General features: G+C 45.7%; 1 protein-coding gene across 2 annotated transcripts; it reads left to right on the top strand.

The window, feature by feature from the left end:
• Positions 1-892: 892 nt before the first annotated feature.
• Positions 893-26,503, top strand: SMYD1 (SET and MYND domain containing 1). Of its 2 annotated transcripts, XM_041402574.1 has the most exons (10): positions 893-1,310; positions 10,285-10,461; positions 11,117-11,330; positions 12,746-12,876; positions 14,606-14,644; positions 17,313-17,505; positions 21,048-21,140; positions 22,133-22,296; positions 23,764-23,932; positions 25,361-26,503. In XM_041402574.1, exons 1-10 carry the CDS (start codon positions 1,174-1,176, stop codon positions 25,517-25,519), a joined length of 1,476 nt encoding a protein of 491 aa, XP_041258508.1. In that variant the 5' UTR covers positions 893-1,173; the 3' UTR covers positions 25,520-26,503. The 2 variants fall into 2 exon arrangements, with proteins under 2 accessions (XP_041258508.1, XP_041258509.1); XM_041402575.1 differs by lacking the exon at positions 14,606-14,644 and having other exon boundaries at positions 894-1,310.
• Positions 26,504-26,764: the final 261 nt, after the last annotated feature.

Consider the following 26,764-nt stretch of genomic DNA (forward strand, 5'->3'; position numbering starts at 1 on the left):
TTACTGCCACAGGACGCACAGGATTTACCCTCTTTATTTCTCTGCAGCTCACTTTTGCTGTTAACCAGGCAGATTTTTCTGTGCAGCACAGAGATGTGGGAAGAGGACTGCAATCACTGTTATCTGCACAGTGCTTAGAGCAGGAAACATCAGGTTTCCTCAGTGGAGGGAGAGATTAGCAGGAACCAGCCCTGTGAAGTGCTATTAAATGATAAAGAAATGCTGAAGGGCAATGTGTGCTGGGTTCAGTTCTCAGTGAGTTCACTCTTGTACATGAGGGCTTTTTCTTGTGTCTCCCTGAACTTGCACTGGTGCAGGGTAAAGCCAGGGCCTTGCTGCTCCTGACTTTAGTCTCTCCTTTGGACTGTCCTTTTCCACTCAGGAGGCTCAGATTCTCTTCCACAGCCGAGCACTGGAGGTGGGGACAGCTCTCAGGTGCTGGTTCTAAGAGGTTTAGTGCATCCAGGATGGTGAGAGTGTTAGGATGTCCTGCTTGCTCCTGTGCTGACCTGTTGGTGTCCTTCCAGCTCCTTCCACACTGCTCTGTACACACGCTGCCCCTGGCATTTGGGACGTGAATTCCTCTTTTCCTGGTGGTGACAGGATGCTGAGAATGTCAAGGCACAGGTTTCTCTGTTATCCCTGCCTCTAAACTCCCTGTCCATCTCTTGGAGGGTAAAAATAAAGCAGCTTTGTCTGATTTCTAGAAAAAGCCAGACGGCAGTGCAGGGGTCAGAAATAGGCATCCCAGCCCTCCCCATCCCACTGTCTCAGCTGTTGCTTCCTGAGAGACAGAAGCATGTGGTGGCTAAAAATACCCTGTGAGGAGAATACGCTCTCTCTCCAATGGGAGAGCATAAATTAAACTGAGTTGTAATATATACAACTTCTTGTGCTTGGGAGGAACACCTCCCAGCGTCACTTTTGGAGAGGGTTTTCCTAATGAAGCAGAAGCCCCAGCCCTGTCCCATCCCTGCATAGTTCAGGGATATTGGGCAGAGGATCTCCTGCTCCCACCCCCTGGCCCTCCTATGGGAATCCATGTGCCCAGGGGAGGGGGCAGACCAGCCCTGCTTTTATAAGCCTGGCCCTGCAGCACATCCAGGTTGGCAGGAGCGACAGGAGTTTTGGCTTGCTCTGAGATACCCACCTCCCAAACCCTGAGTCCCTGGCATGACCAGAGGAGGAATGGAGTCAGTGGAATTGTTCACAACTGAAGGCAAAGGCAGGGGTTTGAAAGCCCAGAAGGAGTTCTTGCCTGGGGATGTCATCTTCGCAGAGCCAGCCTACGCAGCCGTGGTCTTTGACAGGTAAGAGAAAAGCACTTGCAAAACTCAGACCAGAAATAATCCCACTGAAATAAAATTTCATCTGGGTGGTTGTATAAAAGTTTGGAGGTGCCTGGATGACATCAGAGAAGGGATCAGAGGCTTCTGGGAAGACACGTTCACAGCTTGTAGGGAATTTCCTTCCCAGGGCTCAGATCGGCTTGTTCACTTGCAGTAGGTGCAGTTTGTTTCCAGGATGCGACCTTGCAAGGTGCTTGGTGTTGTAACCTTTAGAAAAGCAGTGAAAGTTGCATGCATTCAGTGCCTCACAAAAGCAGCCCCGTGCTACGCTGCAGAGAACTGCCAGGAGTCAGGGTGATTCAGGTGCAGGAGTCTCAGACTGGCTTTGCTGAAGTCTCTGACGGGTTATACATGATAAAAGTGAGTTTTGCTGTTCTCTGCTCACAGTACCATCCCCAGCTGCACTTCCAGCTTCATCACCCGCTGCCCTGGAACGAGGAGCTGGTGGGGATCAGCAAGTGACACTGTTTCTGTTAAACAGATTTAATATTTACAGCTGGCTGAGCTAACGGGAGACAAATGTCTGCTTTTGCTCTTTCACGAGACTGGTTTTAAATTTATGTTCACACTGATGTAGCCAGACTCTGAGCCCTGGTGCAAGGATATTTTTCTTTTCTTCTGCTTGTTTTAAACACAACATTCACTCAACCTGCACTACTGATGTGGCTGGTAGGTGTCTACTTCTGCCCTTTGGATCAGTAGAAGTTTCACTTAAATAACCTGGAAGGGAAAAGATGCAAAGAATGGATTTCTGTGTTGATTTCCATTGGGTTAAATCTAAATTAAAGCCTCTGACACAAATTAAATTTCTTCAGCTTTACAACAGAAAGTGGCCCAGATTTTTAAACTGAGGACTTAGATAGCAGCTGAAGGTTTAATTCTGAGCTTAAGAAAGTTGTGAGTGCTCTTCAAGGGCATCATGGTGAGTCCTGAGACTGAATTTTTAGCCCCAAACAGCCAGTGACTTCAGTAAATACCCTTCCCACTAAACAGAGCTGTGAGCAATTCTGCTCAGCTGAGTTTGTCTAATTAAACCAGCTCTGCTAATGAAGTCTGGGGCACAAGCAGAGGTTGTGCTGCTGTGTTAGCCCTGGTCATATCGTAGCTGAAGCTGATCAGTGCCACTGTGTGATCTGGCAGTAGCAGAGAATTGGATATTAAATGGGCAGAGGAAGAAATAAGTTTTTTATGCCTTTCATTCACAGTTTCTTTGTCCTCTAACTGTCAGTGGGTGAACATGATTATGAATCTTTGCCATAGCAGGAATGACACCTTTAGTTTTTATTTTAATATGTCACTGCAAGAGCTCACATTAAAAATGTAGAGTTCTTGAAATGTTGTGGAAATGTTGAGTTCTTGAAGTCTTAACCCTGAGCTCAATTACACGAGTTGGTGACAAAATCATTTCTCCTTGATGTGTCCTTTTAGCTCTTGAGTCAGTACTTCAGTTTCACTCGTGTCACTAGCTGGAATTTTCTGGTGATTTGCTTCAGAAGTGCCTATGGACAATTATTTCTCTCATATGCCTTATTAAAAATACTTCTTTTTTTTTTTAACCACTGAAAACATTTTGACTTTTGATGGTGGGTTAAAAATATTTTTTTTCCATGTGCAATGTTCCACCATGCACAGAGCAGAGCTGCCCATGTTGAAGAGCTGCGACTTTGCTGCATTTTCAAATGTCACTGGTGTAATGTGAGATAAGGGCAGAAGCTCAGACTGAGGCTGTGTCTTAGGCTGAGCTTTCCAACAGAAAACCTCAGATGTGTTTCCCTCCCTTCCTCCCCAAGCTGGGCTTGTTTAGCTCCCAGAGGGCAGTCCAGAGGTTGAGCAGTAGAAGTCAAGGTAAACACAGCCCTTTCTCTGCAACTGTTGAGCAATAATAATGGATTCTTACCCTCCTGTGGCACATTTCATCTCAAAGCACTGAATATGGGTCAGAGGTGAAACACAGTCCCAAAATCTCTGAAACAGACTTGTTGATTAGAGCTTGGCAGGATATAGCCTTGGTGTGAGATATAATGGAAACACATTTTTCTTGTGGAAATTACCTTGATGTTTTCTCCCACACCCAGGGCTTTGGCTTTAAAGGTTTCTTCTGTTGCTGTCTCAGGGTATTCAGCTGCATCAAACTCCATTGAATTAATTGCTGTCAAAGAAAGGTTGCCTGCATCCTCATATTCCTTATTCCTGCAAGATTAAATCCACACTGGCCTTGGCAGCTGATTTTACCCTATAGGAACTGCTGTTGCTTCTGCTCAGATGAAGAGCCCAGTGAAGAGGCATGTGCTTTTCCCAGCCCACAAACACAGGTTTATAGGTCCTAAAATTGCTGTTGAGTCTACACTATTAAAAAAGAGTCTCAGCCTGCACAGGGAAACCCAAAATCCAGAGTCCCTCACCCTAATTCAGCTCAGTATCCCCCATGCCTTGTTGAAAGCACTGTGTATGTGTACTATGGAAAAGGGACTCAGATATGAAGGATTGCTGGGTGTAAGTTTTTGGCTTGGGCCCTACCAAATATGTGACAAATTGTCCAGAGATCTGAGCTTTCTTTGTGCATAAAGACCACAAAGATGCACAAGAGTGCAGAGCTGATGTCTGTTTTCCAGCCCTTTGAAGAACTCAGTCCTTTGGGATGTCTGTGGGTATTGAGACCCTGAAATCCTTCCCCTGACTTTGCTGTTGAAAGGTGTTTGGAAGGCAGCTGTAGTGCAGAGGTCACGCAGTGATTTCTGCATGGCTGCAGAGGATGTGATGGCAAAGCAAAGGTCTGTCTGAGATGAGTAGAAGCAGCTCTGCAGAGATACAACACCATGGTGCTCTCCAGAGCACAGCGTGGAATGGAGATCACACTGGGATATCAGCCACAATTTACCTGGCCAGTGACCAGATGGTCAAGTTTAAAGTCAGTAACAAGTTACACGTGGGAGCTTTGACAAGCTGCCAGGCAAATCAATGCCCTTCCTGTACTTACCCAGAAAGTCAGGGCTGTTATCACTGCTGGTTACCTCCTCCACTGCTGGGAGCTCTTTGGAGAGGCTCTTCTATCAGCCCACTATGGATCCAATCCATATATATATATATAAAATATATAAATAAATAAATATATATATATATACTGTGGATATCACAGTACAGACTCCCACCTGACTTATATATGTAGATAGAGAAGGATACCTAGACAGATACCTGTCTGTCACAGTAATTTGTCACCCAACTGCACTTTAATGATGTCTTTCAGTAGGAGGCTGTTTGAGGAATTGTGGGGATTTTATTTGTCTGGGAAAAAGGACAAATGTTTCCTTTGACAAAACTCTGTCATTGGGTGTCCCTGCAGAGCCTAACGCTGGAATTCTGTGTCCAGACAAGTGAATCCAACACTAAATGCTGATGTAATTAATGGAACTCTATATGTGCAGTGAACACAGACATCTACCTTTGAGCTGAATGGCTTTCCAGACTTTACTGAGTGTGATGGGGCATCTCTACTCAGACACAGGGGGTACAGATGAGCACATCTTGGTGTCTAAATCTACAGGCTGCATCCCCCCCTGGAAGCCCCTGAAGGTCACAGGGACCCTGAGAACCCCTAAAGTTGTTTAAGTTGGTGAGGGTTTGTACCCTTCAGCCTCAGATGGTCATCTGAGCAGCAGATTTTTACACAGTGCCAGAGACTTTTAATCTAGAAGTACGTAAAACTCAAAGAAAAATGAGGTTCCTATAAACACCAGCCAGCTCATAGTCAGATTTTAAGGTCAGAGTATGACTCACTAGGATAACTCTGTTCATTTCAGGGGGGTTGGACTAGGACTAGGTGACCTTTAAAGGTCCCTTCCAACCCAAACCATTATGAATTTATGATTTTATAACTTAGTTGCTTAAGACAGTGTATACTTAGCATTGACTCCTGTATCAAGCCTGTTACTTCTACCTGAATGAGAGCAGGCTGCTTAAAGAAATGGTGAATACTGATGGGAACAGTGCAGAAGTCTGTGTGATTTCCAGAATAAAATGTAGACACAGCCTGATCTCAGATTTAGCCTTGCTGTCACCAGCTGAAATATCACCCAGAAAACACCACTGTCAGGCCTGCTTTGCCCTGACGTAGAAGCAGAAAGCTGGAAATGCATCTTCTCAAGGGATTCTTTGCTTTTGTTGGGGTAATTTTTCAATTTGCAATGGCCCTGACCTCTCACTGAAGCTTTCTCTAATCCTCCCTCCCTCTTTGCTTTCTCCTTGAAGACCCCAGGTCTCCTTTCCTCCATCAGCTCCATGTCCATGGCATTCCCAGTGCCTGGGCTCCATGTACTGTATGTGACCTTCTCCTCTGACACATCACTTGGCTCTCAAGCCTGCAAGAGTTTACATTTCCTATAAGCAAGGGGATGCCTCATATGTCTCTGTCAGCCTTTGCCAAGAGAAGGTTTGCTCTTTAACCAGCAGGATTTGAGGGACAGTAGTCAAGGAAAACAGTGTCATGTGGTGGAAATTTGAGATCACCTGAAGATCTGCTTGATGAGTGATCTGCAAATTGATAAAAAACTGAGATCGTGCAATTTTTGCATGTCTTTTTGATGTACAAAGAGGTGGAAAATATTTTTCAAGGAAGTGTGGGGAACTCTGCTATTGTAGTTAGAATGACCTAGACATATAAGAAATCCAAAATTTTCCATAACAGCATAACTGAAAAGATTATGGGAACAAATTCGTTGAGCTGACACCAATAAATACTGAGAGCTAATGTGATCGTATTCATATTTTTAAAAAATGTTCTGGGGTTGGATTTTTTATTACTATCTCACTTGTTCAGAAGCCTAATTAAACCTGGGAAAAAATCTAGATTTTTAAAAGAAAATCTCACCCACACCTCTAAGAAAAGGAAATCTTGTAATGAAAGACTAAAAATAAAATAGTCAAAAATTAGTCTAAAATAAATCCTCCTCTCAAATCAGAAAAACTAGGATATATCATCCCTGACATTTTAAAGACGAAAGTACTAAGCTCCAACTCCTTTTAAAAGGAGCAAACCCATTCTTATGCTAATAATTCATCTTTAGGTAGCAGGTGCATTTTCTTAGGCTGTTGTCTTTAATCAAGTGTTACAGCCTCTGCTTTGAAAACCAAGGAGACTTTGCCCTACATCCTAAGCTGCTCTTATGCTGTTCTCTGTAACAGACTGGGGAGAGAGATGCCCTGGCAAGCAATAATAAATAGGATTTAGGTGTAAGTGAGGCCATCTCTGTGTATCATCTGTGATGTACAGGATAGCAGGGACCCATGTTTAACAGTTTGGGAGCTACTCACTGTGTCTATCAGCTACTCAGTGAAATCCTCCTCTGTTTTTTGCACTAAAGCCATCTCACCTGGCTTTTCCAGGCCACTGAATGAGATGTTTTGTGCACTGGATGGCAGATGTTCGGGCTGTGCATGTCTCAGAGATGAGGTTAATACATTTCCTGTGACAGTGCTCAACCCTGGCAGGTCCAACAGACCTTAATCTGTCTGAATCCAATCCAAGCAGTCGCAAGAGTTATTTGTTTCTTGTGCTTTCACTGCAAGCTGTGCTTGCAGGAGCCCTGGTTTAGTTGTCAGTGCTGCGTTACCTCTTGCCTTTGTTGGCTGGCACGTTGAATCGCTGTTTTTGTCACTGTAGCTGCATTCAGGATTAGTTGTAGTTGTGTGTCCCACCTAAGTAGCACCAGAGCACGTGAGCCCTTCAGAGTTCAGCTGGGTTGATGCTGGGGTGGGAGGCCAAGGAAACCTGAGGCTCCTCAGAAAGTCATTCAGTGAGTCAGGCAGTGGCATCTGCCCTCTAAGTCAGCCCTAAATCCTGACCTGGCAAGCTTGTGATGGGCTGGAGGCACCACTGTACTAAAGAAGATCCTGCTTTTGGGGAGGGTGAGAACCAGTTCTCACTATGTGTGGAAAAGGGCACTGATCACCTCAGAGGCTGTGGTGTGCACTGAGCAGAAATCAGTTGTGTTGTCCCTGTGATGAAGCAGGGGAAGATGAGCAGCAAGACCCAGAGGGTTCAGACCTCCAGGGTTCCTTGGTGGGTGCCACAGCAGAAGGCATCTCCCAAGGGTCCTCTCCAGGAACTTTTAGTGCTGCCTTTGTGCCTCATGTTTTAGCTTTTATAGTTTTCAGATTCTGTACTGCTTTAGTGTGTAATTCAGAGCTTCATATGAGGGGATGGTGAGCTCTCTGCACAGTGCAGGGAGAAAAAACAATTCCTTCTCTAGCTGGGGACCAAGGAAAAATGATCCAAATCTCAGGCCCAAGAGGACAAACCACGTGAGCTGAAGAGAGAAAATAAGAAAGATGGGACTGCATAACCTAAAGGTGTAATTGGACAATTAACTTCAATATGCAAATGGAGCAAAACTGATAAAAGTGAGAGACCCTGTGAGCAGTCATGCATTTTGTGATCATTTTGGGTTCATCTTGGGTGTAGCCCTGGTTGGGCTCTTGTGCTGCCCAAGATGGATCCATTGAGGCCTTTTTAATAAACCCCTACTTTATTCTTTAGCTGTGTCTAGTCTCTGTTCTGGGTCAGCCTTCAGAAGGCATCAGCCTGGCCATGCAGCACCCTGCCCACATGGGCTGCTCTCTGTACTGGAGGGGAGATCTGGGGTACCTGGAACCATTTTGGCTTGTGTTAAACACTTTCTAGACCGGACAGAGAAGGTTTTATAGACCAATGATTTCCACAGGCTGAGAGACTTAAATTTAATCTCAGGCTGCTCCACTTGGAGACTTTAACCTTGCAGAGGGGATGAGAGAGGAGCCTCTGAACCACTGCCAGCCTTTAGTGTCTGGGTGTTGTGTGTCTCCAGGACAGGTGGAAAAACCAGAGCCCAGCCAAGGGAGAGCCCCACTTTGTCCTTCCCTTTTGGGGCATCCAGCTCTGAGCTCCACAACAGGAGTTTCACAACTGCCAAGGGGCACCTGGTGCTTGCAGATGCTTAAGCAATGCTAGTTGGAGTTTTATGGAATGGATCTCGAATACTTGTGTCTCCTGATCTTTTTAATGTGCCAAGAGTTGAGCCCAGGCCTCTGGAGTCCTGACAACACAGACTATCCACAAATCCAGTCTTCTTTGACACCATTTTGGGGCACAGAGGATCCCATAATGGTTTTGTAAGAGCTGCAGTATTTCTTACACTTGCCAGTCAGATCACCTGGGAGTAATTGTCTCTGCGGTTTCAATACCACAAGGTCTGTTCCTTCTCTTTCTCAGAAAGTCTTGCATTACATTTTTGGTGCATTTCTGCATCGCCTCAGAAATGAGGGATTTCCAGAGCTAGTGGTAAGTTCTGCCAGCCAGGTTTGCTTTGGAAAATCTGGACACCCCATGCAATAAACAGCAAAACACAAAGTCAGCATTTCAGTATTTTTTATCCTCAGGGAGCAAACTGAGGGGAGAGAAGCGTCTGTTAGAGGACTTGGATTTTTCTGCACCATGTTCCCTTCTAACCTGTCATTCCTCTCTACAAGGAAATTTCTTTTCTTTTTTTTTTTTTTTTTTTGCTTTCTGACTGCCCTTAAAACACCCAGGTGGCAGGAGGGACCCCCATTCCCCATGTGAGACATCTCCCTGCTTCCTGGCACGATGTAACCATGTGGGTTTATCAGCTCTCTGCCTCTGCTTTGCCTTACAAGGAGTGTAATCTCTCTTGCACCTCTCTGCCCCCTGACCCGACAGCTGACAGAGCACAGCCCCACATTTCTCACCAGCTCCCAGCTCTTCCATTTGACACAGTGGAACTGGCTGCATCCCCCTTCCCAGACACATTTCCCCCTGCCCCATCCCAGGTGCTTGCCTTACACTGGGCTCCCTCCAGCACTGCTCACTTTCCTAAACATTTTTTTTCCAAACCTCGTTTTTGCATGTGGTTTTGTCTGATGTGGGTCATCCTGCTTTTAAATCTGTGGCTCTCTTTATCCTGCAAGAGCCAAGGCACAGGGTAGATTATGTCAGCAGCTCACACAATATTTTCAGAGAAAAGAAAATGCATTTTAAATGTACTGTGATATAAATATAAATATGCATATGTATGTGTGTACCTATATATAGATATAGGTATAGTAGAGAGCAAGGACAATCTTTGGGCTGGATTCTCTGGAGCTATGAGTCTGATTCCTGCTTGTGGCACATTCTCCTTACAGGCTCATCAATAATTTTTTTATTTCCTTGTGCCTCAGTTTCTCTACTCTGCACTGTGCACAATTACAAGTGTTCCTTTGATCACAAAGCCTTTGTGGCCTCTGAGCTTTTTGCAGTGAGGAGAACCTCCCTTCTGGCACCAGCAGTGGCTGAGTGATGGGAATTTAAATTCTCCTGTACTGTCAAGCCTGGCTGGAGGCCCAGATAAAGTGGGTGGCTGCCTGGAGAAGCAGACAGCTGCAGACACCAAATCAGGCAGTGAAAAGCCTTCTCTAGCAGCAAGGGGAAAGTCACAAAATTTTTTGGACAGGACACCAAAGTGTCTCCCCCATCCTTCTCAGTGAATTAAGTTCTAGGAGCAAAAGCTGGACACCTGAAGGGGGATATGGGGGAGGTTTTCCCTCAGTCTGGGACCCTGGACACTCTCAGAGGGAGGATGTGAAGTCAGACTTCTTCATCAGTATCCTCCCCCAGCCTTGGTTATGGTTACATGCATACAATTGTAGGATGCTTCTTGGAAATCCTGTTTTGAATCCCCCAAAGATGAAATTCCCCTTTTGAAGGGCTCCCAGTTATTCCATTTAACCATTTAACTTACAGCAACAGCACCAGGCAAGAACACAACCATTAAGCTTGGTGGGACGTTTCTCCATCCTCCCCAAAAACCTTGAGGGGTTCATTTGTGTGCAGGGGTGCAAAACTGGCGGGACCTTCACTGGGCAGAGCTGGGCCTCGCTGATCCAAGGTGTCCTTCTGTCCTTCCAGCCTGACACACGTCATCTGTCACACCTGCTTCAAGCGGCAGGAGAGGCTGCACCGCTGCGGGCAGTGCAAGTTCGCCCATTACTGCGACAGGACCTGCCAGAGAGCAGCCTGGCTCAACCACAAAAACGAGTGCTCGGCCATCAAGAGGCATGGCAAGGCACCCACAGAAAACATCAGGTGAGAGCTGTGACCTGGGAGAGGACAGGACAGACCTGGGACGCGTTCTTCTCATGGCAGAGAAGGGCTGGGTGGCCTGGTCTGGGCAAGGTGGAGGTGGGAGAAGGTTTAGGATAGGCCAGGAGGATCTCTGAGGTAGGGAAGGTGTGTGGAGGAGCATCAGTTGTGCAAGAGGTGTGTTCCTGTTTGGTTTTTTTTGGTGCTGGGCCCCAAAAACTCTGAATGTGGTGATGCATGGTTTAGGAAGTGTGGGAGACTGGGGAATAGGAGGAGAAGTGTAAGAAGAGATTGGTTCTTCCCCAATTTGCCTATAGGATACATTAACTTGTCTACATATTCTGGCTCCACCATAAAAAAAAGAGAGGAATCCTCAAGGAAATGGGAGCAGCTGTGGAGGGCTACCTGGGGATCTGTAGAACTTCTCCAGATGAGAACACAGGTGCTGGGACAAACCCCTGCATCTCCCTGTCCTTCAGAAGGCCGGGGATGCTGACCATCCACCACTCATTGGATGCTGAGCCTGTCTCAGTCGATCTCCCTGCACACCGTTTCTCCCCAGGAGATGAATTTTGATGAATTTTGTTCTCTCCATGACGAATTTTGATGAATTTTGTTCTCTCCACGGGGTGCTGGTGCTGTGGCTGTGCCTGGCCAGGCTGGCTGCCCGCATCCTGTGGAAGATGGAGCGGGAGGGCAGCGGGCTGTCTGAGGGCTGCCTGGTGGCCATCGAGGAGCTGCAGAACCACGTGGACAGCTTTGGAGAGGAGGAGAAGAAGGAGCTGCGTGCTGACGTGGAGAGTTTCCTGGAGTTCTGGCCGCCCCACTGCCAGCAGTTTGGGATGCAGCTCATCTCCCACATATTCGGGGTGGTATGTCCAAGGGATGGCAGTGCACGTGGGGAGGGTTTGTAATGCCAGCTTGGGGAGATCTGGGTAATCTCCAGCTGGCCTCATGAGAGGATGGCTGACTTCGTCCCATTCCCCACCTGCTTCTCCTCTGCACTGACTGGGAAATTGGGGTATGGCAAGGGCAGGGGCTGAGACATTTTGTCTGTGTAATTGTGCAGACAAGTGGTTTGCTCAATCATAGGTGCTGCATTTTCATCACAAGTCCCACTGGGCATCTCTCTGCACCTGGGAGAGTTGAGAAAATATATTTTTAGTAACTACATCTAGAATGCATTTGAATATAGAAGATCTGTTTGAGTAGATACTAGATTTAGATAGATTTAGATGTCTATTAATATTGCGTGTGTTTGATTTTTTACATTGACATAATATATGCAATAAAAACAGTAAAAAATGGAAATATATTTAATAATATCAAGTATGAAGTCGTTAACTATAAACTTTTGCTCTCAGTGTAGCAGAGAGGGAAATTCCAGGCTGAGCTGCTCTGCTCCCAGCCCTGGGTATCCCTGCACTCCCCCCTCAGCTTCCAACACTTTCAAGAGGAGACACAGGCTCTGCTCACCCCTGTGCCAGTGGCTGCTGTGCAAGACAAGCTGGCCTTTGCCACTCTCAGTACAGAGAAAGGACACAGCATGCTTTGGCACCCACACCACAAAAAAACCCCAGTCCACTGGACACAGGGAGAACCTGTGTGCTAGTGACCAGCACAGCTTGTCTGTGCAGGAGCAAGGAAGTACAGAAAAACTACAGAATCAGTTCACTAAGGAAATAAAACTATTAACAGGGTAAAATAATCAGCAAATGAGTTAATTATTTCCTTTTCGTTATCCTATCATGTTTTCTGTTTGCAGATATTTCCATTATTTATGCTTGTGACTAAAAACTGCTCCGTTCATAATAGTGTATCATATGGAAAAGTCAATTAATGCATTCTTGGAATATATGTCATGTAAAAGTAGTTATTCTGAAAATTCACAGCAAAGAGTAGTAGCTGGTTTTTATGAGCTTTGAGGGCAACCCAGCAAACATGACCAGGTTCAATACAGCAGTCAAGGTTAATTTCTAACTGATACCTGTTTTCGTGAGTGTGAACTTTGCTTTCTGCTTGAATTGCCTCAAAGTCATTTTCCTGTGACCTTTTTCTGAATTATTTTCAGAAACCAAATATAAGGAAATCAATGCATGGCCAAACCAAGTTTATCTTAGGCATCCCAAGTGAACACTGACAGCAAATATTCTGTAACACTGACTCAGCTCTGGCCTGGTCCCTCTGCACAAGCCCTGCATTGCTTCTCTTCTGATGTTTTATCCCAGCTGGAGTGTTTCAGCTTTTTCTCCTTTAATGCTTCTTCCTGCCTGTGTTTTGGGACTAGATCAGCTGCAATGGCTTTACCCTCAGTGACCAAAGAGGACTGCAGGCTGTTGGTGTGGGAATCTTCCCCAACCTCTGCCAGGCCAACCACGACTGCTGGCCCAACTGCACTGTCGTCTTCAACAATGGCAAGTGAGTGGATTTCTTTCCTTTGGTGCAGCAGGGATGCATCCCAACAGCCAACTCAGCAGGCTCTGCCACCCCCTGTGTCAGGTCCCTGCCCAGAAAATCTATTCATTCTTCTTTCCTTCTCTAGCTCAGAAAAAAACCCCAAGCATTACTTTCTTCCTGAAGACAAACTGGTTTCTCTCCTTGTTATTTAAAAAATTGTCATCTGATGCACTAACAAATATACAAGATTTTATCCCAAATCCAGCAACCAGCAAAGAATTTTTCCCTGGTTTCTTATGAGTTTTGTAACTAGACTCAAAGAGGTAGCTAAAGTAGTAAATAGCTGTTTAACTCACCCTTTATACTGAAGTCTCATTTACAGACAGCTAAGGAGTAATTCTACTTGCAAATTATCAAGGATTATGCTGAGTCTACAACCCAAGAGTTTCTCCTAACCAAAGTTAGCAATCAGCTGTGTATTACTATCTGCTGGTGTGTTTATAACCATTCCTAACACAACTCCCATGTGGTGAGAGTGTGCCATCTCAATTAATCACTGATTAACCCTTTAGCATCAGGACCTTAGTGATTGTTATCTGCAAGCAGAGTCGCCTGAGGGTGCAGAATGATCTCAGTCTCTGGGTATTCCCTATTCTCACCCCAGTCCTGTCAGAAAACCTCTGCAGGATGAGTGAGATGGAAAAAGATTCAGTGGGAAATGGGGGATGTTTCACCAGAGCTGGGAGTGGAGGCAGCCCACAGGAGGGATGCTCTGCCCTTCCCAGTTTCCAAGCCATGGCAAGTATAAACTGCTGTTGATTCAGAAAGTTGCAGTGTGTGCAAAACATTAACTGTGGGAAATTGCTTGCCAAAAACTGCACAGCCACAGGATTTTCTCTTATCTTTCTGCTACTATTTTACAGCTACCTGTCCTCATTAAACTTTAGTGCTATAACTTAACCACCCCTCTTCCCCCCAGCATCTCCTTTTTTAACTAACACATTGGTTCTGCACTCCAGTTATCACTGCTGGTTTTCCCTGATAAAACTACACCAGCATTTACCAAGCAGCTGGTAAACTAGCCAAGAGAAAACAAAACTGGATTATTACTTTGGTGGGAAATAGGGTCTGATCCAAAGTCAGGCTGGAGTCTGTACTATGACATCCAGTTGCCCTGGATTGGATCCACAGTGGACTGATAGGAGAGCCTCTCCAAACAGCTCCCAGCAGTGATAACAGCCCTGACTTTCTGGGTAAGTAAGGAATGGCATTGATTTTCCTGGCAGCTTGTCAAAGCTCCCACATGTATCTGGTTACTGACTTTAAACTTGACCACCTGGTTATTGGCCAGGTAAATTGTGGCTGATATCCCAGTGTGATTTCCATTTCAAGCTGTGTTCTAGAGAGCACAACTGCTGATGTCAGTGGAGACCTTTCTGTGCAGGAGATCCAGTCCCCTTGTTCCTGCCAAATATCAGGAGCGGGTTTTGCACATTCCCTGACCTAGGCCACTCCTAAAATCACAGTGCCAGGGCAGTTCTCCACCAGATCCTCTGTGGCCCAGTGATGGACAATTTGCTCCTGGCAGCTGCACATCAAAAGGGAAGCTCTCATGCAGTGCCACATGAGCCAGGCACCGGCAACCCCCTTGTCTCCTGTCAGTACAGTGTCCAGTGCTGTGCCATGCACCCATGTTTTTGTTGTTGTACTTGTACATGTGTAAACTGCAGATGTTTGTTTTGTCTTTCAGTCATGAGGCTGTAAGATCAATGTTCCACACACAGATGAGGTGGGTTGGTCTTGAAAGCATCATTCTCTTCCATTACCCTGTACCCCTCATGCCCCATGTCTAATGGAAAAGATGCAAAGACCCCAAGGGGCTCCCTCTGTTTACTCCAAATTCCACTTTTCCTGTTTTCTAAACTTCTCTTTCCTTGTGTAAAGCCCCACTAAACCCAAACCTCACTTAACTTTGCATTTTGTAGTAAATTAAAATAATAGTGGTAATAGACTGTCTTCCCCAGGGTGAATTCCCTCTCTGCCTTCCCACCCTCTCCCTTGGCTTCCTCCCTGTCAATATTTCTCCTCTTCACTTCTCATTTCTCCTCCCCTGACCATGGCAAGAGCATGAAAGTCAGAACAAGGTCTTGCTAATCTTGTACAGCCCAAAATAAAACCTTGCATATTAGGAGATGAGAAATGACTGTGTTACTGACACACTAAATACTCCATGTTTCTCCTGCAAGAAACTGTGCCCAAGGAATGTGTTGCCTACAGTAGCAGTACCATGAGATGTAGGTTTCAATTCCTTTTTATCATAATCCATCATTAATGTTCCACCTTTTAATGATGCCACTGTTACCTGATCCAAACTAAATAAATCACAAAAATATGTGCAAAAAAAGTCATGGCATTTGGTATATTATAGTCAGTGTTCTTAAGGGGACACTGTTGTCTTTAAATTTTAATTTCAAGCAGGCATGTGTTTTCCTCAAAGAAGATGTGAAATATATTTGAAGTGCTTTTCTTCACCACTGAATCTTACTCACTACATTATAGATAGGGCCATAAAAAGGGGGGAAAAGACCTTCACTTCTGATTAGAGTTGCCATTTGGGGCAATTTGAGTTTTGAGCTACCAGGCACTCGCTGTGCCTGTGCATGCAGCTATCAAGATCCCTGCTGCTCTGGCAGACACTGGGGAAAGAGCCCTTGACAAGCTCAGTGGAGTGATCCTGGCTGACAGTGTCTCTTTAACTACAGTATTTAAAATATGCCATGTGTTTCCTGGCTTACCCCAAAGGCTGTCAATCCCCTCCACACAAGGGATGGCTGCTTAAAATACCCCCACGGTGCTTGGGCTATCAGGGGCATCATGAAAGTCAGAGGCTTGATTTTGCTTCTCTGGTTGCATGACTCACTTTGACAAGGACCCTGTGAAGTGTGAACAGGAATGTTTATATGTGTAAACATTTCAGATGGGAATTGCTCTTTTTTTGCACTTCCTCCTGGAGTAGCTGGTTGCACCTTTCTCTGTCTGGCACTTTCCTGTGGTTGTGACATAACTAATAGCTGCCCTTCGTGACAATGGCATGTTTGGTGGTAAATTTGGTATGAAATTTGTTGCTGATATGGCAACACCAAGAGAAGATCAAGGCCAGCCTCGGAGAAGAATTTTGACAGCAGCCTTAGCAGAGCTGGAAGACTCAGAGCTACGCCCTTGGTACTGAGAGCCTGTAACAGGAATTCCAAGGGAATTAGAAGGAATTTCAGAAAAATTACAATCCCTTTGCAAAAACATGATCACACAGAATACGCCATGTCCTTCCCAAAAGGCTAACTTCTAAAGCACCTGGTGATACCTGTGAGTCCTCTGCCACCTCTGCCTTTAGTGAGGCTTTTGTTGGGCTCCACCTAGAGCACCTCATGTTCAGGTGGGAGCCAGCAGGTCCCCCCCAGGTCCATCTCAGGGCAGACATGTACATTAAACACACTGTTGAGCTCACTAGTAGTTGGGAGAGGAGGTGGCTACAAAAAAGCCACCTCACAGTTGCTACTTGATGGATTTTTTCCCCATTCTGGCCAAATTCTCTAGCCAGTTGTGCCTGCTTAGCCCCTACATCTGAGAGGTGGCCCAGAGTAACTGGGACATTCAGTATGTAGAGTGAAAGCGCAAGGGAACAGTTCTAAATCTCCACATTATTTAAGACCTTTTGTAGGGAATGACATGAGGGAAAGGCAGGTACAAATGTCTGGATTTCCAAATCCCATCATCAGGGGCTTGCTGTGGATTTCAGTAATAGAGATTGGCAATTGAACTGTGGTAATAGGTCAATGAGCTATTTAAAAATAGACTCTCTCCAGAAAATTACTTCTAAGCTTTTATGTGGAAATGCATGAACAGGGTGAGGGCATCTCTTATGCAGCACCCAGAGGGAATTTGTCTTAAGTTTTCAAAGTAAAAATGATACCGAAGGCAGCAGAGCTCGGGATCTGGGAGTATAGCCAGGGGTGTGTGGGTAGCATGCAAAGCAGCACTTAAGAAAAGATCTCAAATCCAAACTCAGCATTTTGGTGTGTATTTCTGATCTCAATGGTTTTTTCTTCTGGTGAGATCTCCTGCAATAACCTAAAAGTTGATGTCTAGGTTGAGCTCCCATATGGATAAATTAATAAAGAGCCATAGCCTCTTTATAGCTCAGACCTTTACATATCCCTACCAGGGACTTGTAGAGGGGCAGGAAAAACTGGTGTGACAGTGTTGTTGCTCTGTATTCAGTTAACCAAACTGCTGTTCACCTCTGCACTGCCTCCCTGAAGACTTAAAGCAGAGCCTTAGGGCGAGGGCTCCCCTCTGCAAGGCAGGGCAGGCTGCAGGATTTGTCCCTGCCCGCTCTGTGGCTGCACTTCTGCTCCTGCTGCTTCTCCAAACGCACCTCCCATCTCCTGTGCCCCCAGGATCGAGCTGAGGGCCCTGAACAAGATTTCCCCGGGGGATGAGCTGACGGTTTCCTACGTGGATTTCCTCAGCCTGAGCGAGGAGCGGCGGAAGCAGCTGAAGAAGCAATATTACTTCGACTGTACGTGTGAGCACTGCAAGAAACAGCTCAAGGATGACCTGATGTTGGCAGTGAAGGCAGGGGAAAGCAAGGTATGGTTTGTCCTCCAGTCTCCAAACCCAGTGGTGGCTGCATCTCCTCCACCAAGGCATCTGTGGGTCTCTAGGGTTGTGGTTTCTCAGCAGTCTCGATAGGAACGCAGTCAGATTTTGGCAAAAGCATGACTAATGCCAATGTAAAAAAATGAGAACAGAACTGACCCTTGATTGGGCACAACAGCAATTCAAGCCCAACATGCAAGGCCAGCTTAATCCTTATTATGCAAGATAAGTACAGTTTTTAATTTTAAAAAGCCCCCAGAAGTTGCCTTTAGCCTAAAAGTCCAATAATAGAGAGGATGAAAAAATATTGGAAAATTAGGCCCAGAGCTGAGAAAAATGCTGACATTTAGATTGTGGGGTGGGGTTTTTGGTTTTGGGGTGGTTTTTTTTTGGTTATTTGTTTGTTTTTGTTGTTGTTGTTGGGGTTTTTTGTTTGTTTTTTTTTGTTGTTTGTTTGTTTGTTTTGTTTTTGTTTTGGTTTGGTTTTTTTCCTGAGAAACTGCAAGGGAATCTACATTTTGAGTGCAGAAAGAGAAATGTGTTGATCCATGGTGACAGGACTAATGAGAGCTGCTGAAGCTCTGTGGTTTGTACCATCACACCAGCTCCAGGAATGTGGGAAGCCTGAACTTCCAGTCCCTCTTTGCAAAGGCCTGTCACAAGGAGTTTGCACCATCACCTGACATTTTTGCACACTTGCTGTGGGCAGACTGACTGTGAGGAATTAACATGTTGAACTGCTCATTTTTAAGTGATCTTTCTTTTCCTTGGAGGTCTCACAAGTCATCCAGTAGGAGGGTATGAGGCTGTGTCTTGCTGTTGGCAGTGGGATGTGTTGCTTGGCCAGCAGCTCCAGTTTATGAGTGTGCTGGCAGCTCTAAGAGTTTCTTTTTAGTTCCACTGCCCAGGGATATAATTGCTCATAGGTTTTGTGATCTCTGGCAGTGTTAGCTTGGGGATTTCTACTCCTGGAAGCCTTATAAAGTGAATAAGGGAAGGCAAAGCAAGGCAGAGCAATAAGTGCATCATCGAGTCATTGATCTGCAGCGTTGAGCCGTCCCACCATGAACCAGAGAGTACAGCCCAAGGAATGATGTGGAGCAGGTGGGAAATGAAACAGAAGAGTTGGGATGAGGAAATGTGACCTCACAGAAGCAGTGCCACCAGGAGAGGCCCAGGGAGATGCAGCTTCCTGGGAAGAGCACGGAACTCTCAGCCTCCCTCTCAGGAGGTGCCAGGAAGCCAAGCTCAGCCCTGTAACTCTTCTTTCAGAGAGATGGAGCCAGGAAAGGCTGGATACTGCAGAGTGTAAATCTCTCCTTGGGAAAGGTTTAGAGAAATAGAATTGAGCTGATATAAGGGAGCTCCCTTATGGGAGACTAGAGATGGGACTAGAGGAGACCCTTTCCTTGCTGGGTCAAGTTCTCCTCTGCTGCAAACAATCCTGCTATAAACCCATTTTAAATTATCAAGCTTCATCTTACAGCTAATGCTGACAACTGTACCTCTCCACTTATAATAGAAAGCTGTTCCAGAGCTCAGTTCTCTGATGCAGAAGGATTTTATCTGGCTTTCTGCAGAAGTATTTTTGAACACATTCTCCAGTAGACAGCATTAAAAAAATCTCATCCCTCATTCAACACCTGCTATCAAGTCTTGTCTGAGCAGTGAGACCATGAATCACAGACTGATTTGGCTTGGAAGGGACCTTATAGATCATCTCATTCCATCTGCCCTACCATGAGCAGGGACACCCTTCCACTAGACATGCACCATCCCCTTTTTGTGAGCATCAGAGGTGCTGTGCAGCACACAGCAGGAAAACGTGCACTTCTGGGGGAATGTCCTCCACAGTCTGAAGTGCTTGTGCGGAAAAAGCCTGTGAGTATGCAAGGTACATGATTTCAGCTATTAAAAATACACCCCATCCACAGACAATAAGTATCCAGGCTGACCTCACCCGCAGAGCACGTTGGCTGTGTCACATTTCCTGAGCTCAGGCACACTTGCCTGGGGGCAGCAGCACTCACAGCTGCATGGAAAAAAGTGCTAGGAATACATGGGAGATGGACAGCTTCCATCCTCAACAGCTGCTCTGACCTCCAGTCCTTCACCCCTTCCAAAGAGTAGCAAAGTTCCCATTGTTTTTAGTGGCAACTGACTTAGAAGTTTAGTAAAGGCAAGGGAGGATTTTTATTAGACAAAGCCACTGTGGAAATGCTGTTTAAGGTGCCTATTCTGGGAGTCCTGACTCAGACAGCACAGCAATGTGATTTGCACTGACATTAACATTACATTTGGATGTACCCTGTGCCCCAGGACACCCTGTGCGCTGCTCAGGGTGCTTAGCTACAGTAGCTTCAGTATAACGCTATAGAATAATAAATCATAACACAAATGTTAACATAATAACATCTGTAACAGATGGGGTAAATGGATATGAAATTTATGGGTTTTCCTTCAATATTAGATTTTGAAGAGGATCTCCCAACTAGATGAATTTCAGATTCCTCAAAAGTCTAATTGACCAGGTGTGGAAAAAAGAAAATAGGACAGTCCTACAGTCCTGACTCCCAATCTTTGCATCCTTCATTGCAATACTGGGACTCTGCTTTTGATCTACACCCAGAGATTGTTCTTGGCTGCTGGCTCTGCTGTGTGTTTCCAGACCAGGCTCTTCTCAAAAATTCCCAGAGTCACATGACTGTGGGCTGTTTTCAGATTTCCTCATTTATGAAAAGCAAGGTCATGATAGCTAGAATAGTTGGGAAATGCACATTTGAAGGGCTCAGAGAAGCAAAGGATGAATGGTTGTGCTGGATATCACATTATATTTCAGTTTTAAAGGAATAGAGAGGTAGCAGCTAATTATGAGCTCATTAGTGTTTTGCCAGGTGTTCCTAGATGTGCTTCATGTCTCTAAATGCATGGTGAAACACAAAATTCTTTGAGGTGTGCAGGAAAACACATTTCCCTATCGGGGAGCAGATGAAATCTGAGCTCAGCCATCTTAGGCTATTTGGAACCAATGACAGCGTTTCTCAGGGTAGGTAAAATTCAGGGTTCTTTCCTATTCCACTGATCTCTCATTCAAGAGCCTCGTTTCTCTCTAGCAGCTGCACTAAGAGCTCCTGATACTCACCAGCTGGCGGCTTTCACAGCCTCTTTGGTATCTCATGAGACCTCTCAGTTGCAGGGTGAATTCTGCCCCTCCTCCGAGGGGAAGAGTGGTGGGGAAGGTTGAGGAACCTAGTCAAGCATGTCAGAGGCACATGGCCACTAGCCTGGTGGGCAACACTCTCACTGAAGTCAGCAGGACCTTCACCTTTTGACCTGGAACTGGGACACTGCAGCCCATTTCAGCCTCGGGCAGGTCTGAGGGGCACACTGGTATTCACAACCAGCAGTAGGAAGTGGTGGTGTGGGAAGCATCCCACCAAGCTGATTTGGACCAAACACTCTTTCAACCAGCTCCTCTTGGCATGTGTGAGGCAGTGCCTTTGCCTCACTGGTGTTCCCACTGTTGTCCCCAGCCCTCTGCAGACACGGTGAAGGAGGTGATCCAGCTCTCCAAGGACACGCTGGAGAAGATCAACAAAGCCCGCATGGAGGGACATTACCACGAGGTGAGTCCTGGCACTTTGCTCTCTTCCTGCACACACACTGCCCATGAAAGGAGGCCTTGTTCCCCTCTACACTCACAATTTATGGATGAAACTGTAAAGCACAACCGTGTCTGAGGCATCCCAGACTAATTTCTTTTGATGGCACAGAGAGAGTCAGGTGTCTTCCAGCACCTCTGACTGACAGAGGTGTTGAACCCAGGGCTCCTGGGTGAAACTCATGAGTTACAGGGCAGGTGTAACAAGTCAGCTCTGCCAGGTAGCCTCAAAAAAAGGACAGTGTGTTTGGAAGTGGAACAAGACCATCAGGGATCTTTGTGTTGATCTCTTCAGTGTTCTGTGTTGCTCATTCGTTGGGTGCTGAGGATAGGTGTGTGGTTTGGGTGAACCATGTCCCACCTTGGACCCCAAGCTACAAGGGCAATGGGTGAGAGACTCAAGTAATTTCTTTTTTTTTCCCTCTTTACTCATCCAGGAAATATTTAATTGTTCTTCTCAGAGAGCACTCCAGGTTGAGTAATGACCTCTTGGTTTTAACTGTCTTTGGGAAAAGGCTGAAGCCCCCTGGAACAGAAATCTGGACACTGACTCATGGCTAGATCAGGCATGGAGCAGTGCAGCTCTGTGTCTCCAGCCCCAAGGGGTCATTAAGAGTACTCCTTGCACTGAATATTTTCAGGAGGCTGGTGGATGGCATTGGGGTGTGAGTCTATTGGCACTTGGTGTCTTTCTTCTCCTGAGCAGTAGGTGTCACATTTTCCTCACTAGTTTTAGGAGTGTAACCCTGGGAGAGAAAGCTGTGAGTTCCAATAATTTTCCTAGGCTGATGTTTCTCAACAAATCAAAGCACCTCCTCTCTTCCCCAACCTTCACAGAGGCTGGGTCAGCCACTGGGACTGGAATGGACTGTGCAAACCACAGGGTCTTGGAGTGGCATCTTCAGGCCCAAAGGTGCTTGGACTCACCCTTCCTGTCCCTGCTTCCCCCACACTCAGGTTGTGAAGCTGTGCCGTGACTGCCTGAAGAAACAGGAGCCTGTGCTGGGGGACACGAACATCTACCTGCTGAGGATCCTCAGCATTGCCTCCGAGGTGCTCTCCTACCTCCAGATGTTTGAGGAAGCAGCTGACTATGCCAAGAGGATGGTGGATGGCTACCTGTGCGTCTGTGCCCTACTCCTGGCAACTCTCTGTGCTCGTGCCATGTTCAGCAGTGTGTTACAGCAATAATTTTCTCAGTCTGCTCCCATGAGGGCAGGGGTGGTGAAACTCATATGGGACCTTCTTGTACCACCAGAGACAGGGGTCACTTCTTAAATGCACAAGGGCTCCCAAACACCTTCATTCACTAAACTGGAACTGGCAAATGGTTTAGGAACACCTTTCACTGGTCTTTTTGTTTTGTCACAGAGGCATCTCAGGGCTGCCCTGATAGCAAGACACAGAGCCTAGGCTGTGACTGCAGGAGATGCCTGTTCCCTGCACCCTGCAGGAAGGAGAGGTCAAAGAGAAACCATGTCAAATGGCTGTCACTCAAGACATCCCCTCACTCCTGAATTTTACATGGATTTTTTCTTGGCTCACTATATAGTCCTGTGGTAAAAGCTGAGTGAGAATAAAGAAATTCTGGTTTAGATCCAGGGTAAACCTCACATTAAAAATTACGTGCTTTATCATTACTGAGGTTTTATAACAGGACTGATGAGTATTTAACAGAAGGGAAAAAAGGGAAAGACAGAAAAATAATGGAAACTGTTGAGAAGAGAGAAAAGCTTAATTACACTCATTACTTGTCTTTTTGGTCAGTTCTACCCCAAAAGGCCTGTTATATTTTGTTCTTTTGCAGAGGGGTGACAGAGTCACCTCCCTGGCTTGCAGGCCTGACAAGCAACTTCATGTCCTAGCCCTGGTGCTGAGCTAATTGACTGAGAGAAAATTCCTTCCCCTCTGTGTTCCTCAGTTTTTCAGACCATGGTGAGGACCTCAGTAGTTTCCTTTCTTGCTTTAAGTGCCATTTCAAAATTCCTAAAAAGCTCTTGAGGGCAAGTTTTCAGCTAAGTCGAAGCAGCTTCTAACTCTGCTTCAGCTTTCAAAGTTGGATGTAGAGGAGAGGTTTCATTTTTCCTACCTTAGGCACTGAAAATTCCCAGATGAAGGGATGCATCTGCAGAGGGTGAGATGAACATTTCTGGAGTTTCTGGAACCACCTGTTTCTCTTCCTGCTTTGAATGAGGAGCTGGTGATTGTTGCATTGTTACCCCACTAAGTGTGTCAGGTTAAGCTGGTGCCAGCTGAGCTGTAGGGTCAGATCTGTGTTCTGCTTGTGCCAAAATATTGACAGAGTGTGGTTTTCTCTTGGCATGAGATGACAGAGCTTGGCTTTCTCCAAGCCAGGAGTTGAACTTTTCCAGTTCACATCCCATCTTTCATAACTCATGTCACTGCACAGCTCTGTCCTTGAGTAATGTGTCCCCACCCCCTTCTAAGAAGGGCACATTTCAAAGGCACTGGCTGCAACAGACTCTTTACCTGAGTAAACAATCTGCTCTTTGGCAAACACATCATGTCAGTGACACTTTTGGGAACCCAGATTTCTCCTGAACTAAAATTACCCAATGTTTTTCCAGGAAAATTTACCATCCCAACAACGCGCAGCTGGGGATGGCCGTGATGCGGGCGGGAGTGACACACTGGCACGCTGGCCTCATTGAAGCTGGCCACGGCTTGATCTGCAAAGCCTATGCCATTCTCCTGATAACCCATGGACCTTCCCACCCCATTACCAAAGACCTGGAGGTAGGTGTCATCTCCTGTCTTTCTCTGTTCTCTCAGTCAAGCCATAGAAACAACCACCCAAAAGAGCTGAGATGTATTAAGTGCTGATTGCTTCTTACCAGTGCTGTGGTTTTATCTAGATTATGCTACATTCTGCTGGGAAATGCATATCCTTTCTTATTGGAAATTTTCATCCCTGAAAATTCCAGGGAAAATTCATCCCAGCTTTTATTCTGCACTAGAACATACATGAGAAATGGCAGCTGAGCCCCTGAATCTTCTTTGAAATTGCTGTGCCAAAAGACAGAGCCCCCCATTCTTCCAGCAGGCTGATTTCACAGTTCTCAGATGGATGACACTGAAACTTGAGTATATCAAATTACACGTGGTGGGTGTGCCCAGTTTCCCTCCTGATTTTCTTTATTGGTGTCCATTCTTCTTTATTTACCACTCCCCACTCCTCCTCAGCAGCAGTGTGTTTTTTTTCCTCAGATGACTGATAGGTGCATTTCCTAGCAGAGTCAAGAGTGGAGATCCCAGGGAATTGCATCTGCTCAGATGTGAGGAATTATTTACAATTGCAGCTGGGGATCTATTATTTCTTTAGACTCTAATTCACTTCATGTGACCTGGTTGCTTTATAGCATTCTCCTTTATTACCCCCCAAAAAATTATAGGATACCAGATGAAATCCTTTATTGATGTCTTAGTCCCCATATAGCAGAGCTATAACCTTTACTGGTGCAATTTTATATCTTCAGAAAAATTAATATCTATTACCTAAAGCAAACCTGTTGACTGTTTCCGTATGTGTGGCAAAGGATGAGATACCTCCATTTCTTTGCTTCCCTTCACATTTTAGGAAGAAAATAGCTGATATATGGCACATGCTTATCTCTGTGCTCCTAAAAAAAGGGTTGAATAAACGCACAGACAGGTGAAAAAATATATCCTAGAAACCCTTCTGATCCTCTGCTATAATGCAGCACTAGGAATGACTGCTGCTGCTGAATCCTGAGGTCTAAAGGTTGCAGCTGTGGGACTGAGCAACCCTCTTCTCCCACTTGAGGTGACCCCACCCTGGTGATGGGCCACCCCAGGGGACAGGCCCAGGGTGTGGATGGGAAGTGCACTCATTTCCTGGCTCTACCCAGCATCACCTCTAGGCCCTGCATCACTTTTTGGAGCATGAGGCTTCCCAGTAGCCTCTGGAAAAGCTGGATGTGGGAAAGGCTGATGCCTTCTTCAGCACGCAGGCAAATGAGAGTGAGCAAGGAGCAGAATATCTGTGTCCAGCCAGCTTTGGTCCTGCTGGTGGGACACCGAGGGCAAAGTGTCTCAGTCACTGCATGGCCTAGGACATCCCTTGGGGACAGTGCCTGAAATTGGGCACATGTTTTGAGGTCCCCTGAGTCACAGGGTTTGTAAGCTGCTGTGTGTGTCCCGCAGGTCATGCGTGTGCAGACGGAGATGGAGCTGCGCATGTTCCAGCAGAACGAGTTCATGTATTACAAGATGAGGGAAGCTGCCCTCAAGAACCAGAAGATCCAAGTCATGCCTGAGCCCAGCAATGAGAATGCACCAAGCCTCTTCCACAAAAAGGAATAAACCCAGAGCTTGACATCAATTCATGCCTGCAGGGTACCACCACCCGTGGCACTTCCAAATATTGGGAATGTGATACAGCAATGGGATATATCCACAAGGATTGTTTCCAGCAGCCCAAGTCTGACAGCGTGGACCAGCTGTGGGAGCATCCTGAAAACTCTTCTGAGGGCTTAAAGCAGAAGAGGTTTTGGCAGAAGGAACATCCCTTTTTCTATCACTAAGGCATTAAATAATCAAAGTAAAAAAACCCTGTTATAAAATTATTTACATTTTTATTGGAAGCGTATTTCGCTCTACACACATCCTGGTTCTGAATTCCTTTGTTAAATTTTGATTTGTTTTTCCTAAGGTGTTCTACCACTTCCTTGGCATGACATAATTTCTTTCCAGTGATGTCCAAGGGATGATAGAAGTGGGAAGCCAGTTCCAAGAAGTGTTATGTACACCTGTGGCAATGAATGCAAACTGAACAAGACCCACAGATGGTGTTTTGTGTTAAATAATATTTTTTTCTGATGAAAAACTGCTGGAAAATTATTTTGCAACTGGCACAGGTGCAGCATCAAACTGTGGACCATTTGCAAGTGAGACTAACTGGAATCCTTACATCAAGATAAGTTAATTGAGATAAATTACTCTCCTTAGTTGCAAATCAGAAAATGTCCACAGTGATCGACATGAGGCCATGCCAGAAGCCAGCTGTTATAATCTGGTGCACTGGCTGTCTGGATTGTTCTAACTGGACAAGCAGTTTCCAGGGAGGGGAATTCACCCTTCCTCATCTTTAGGGTGAGCTGAGGGCTCTGTGCCTTAAAACACCTGCCTTTTAACACCTTAAACATCTTAGGTGTTTAATCAATTTTGCGCCGAGAAATAAAGGATAGTCCATAGATGAGCTACCAGTGGACTGCCAACAGAATTAAGGAGAAGTCTAAGGGCTGAAGTTGGATTTCTAGATTAAAAAAAATGTATTTGTTGTCTGCCCATATGTCTCAAAATCCAACTGATTTCCTGCAGACCTTCAGTGGCAGCCAGGAGAGGAAAAAGTTTGTTCAAGAATCCCCTACCTGCTTCTAAGCACCATAGCAAGTAAAGAAACCCAGATCTTTTCCTCTTTGACATTTCTCAGTAATTTTGCTGATGTTTCTTCAGATCTGAGTTCACTAAAGATCAACACCTGATTTTTAGGCACTATTTAGCTAAGCCCTTCCATTTGTCTGTGAGGTGCCTCTGCTGCCCTGTGTG

This window comes from Onychostruthus taczanowskii, unplaced genomic scaffold (assembly GCF_017590055.1).
Source record: "Onychostruthus taczanowskii isolate IOZ18803 unplaced genomic scaffold, ASM1759005v1 scaffold2, whole genome shotgun sequence".
In the NCBI taxonomy this organism is placed as follows: Eukaryota; Metazoa; Chordata; class Aves; order Passeriformes; family Passeridae; genus Onychostruthus; species Onychostruthus taczanowskii.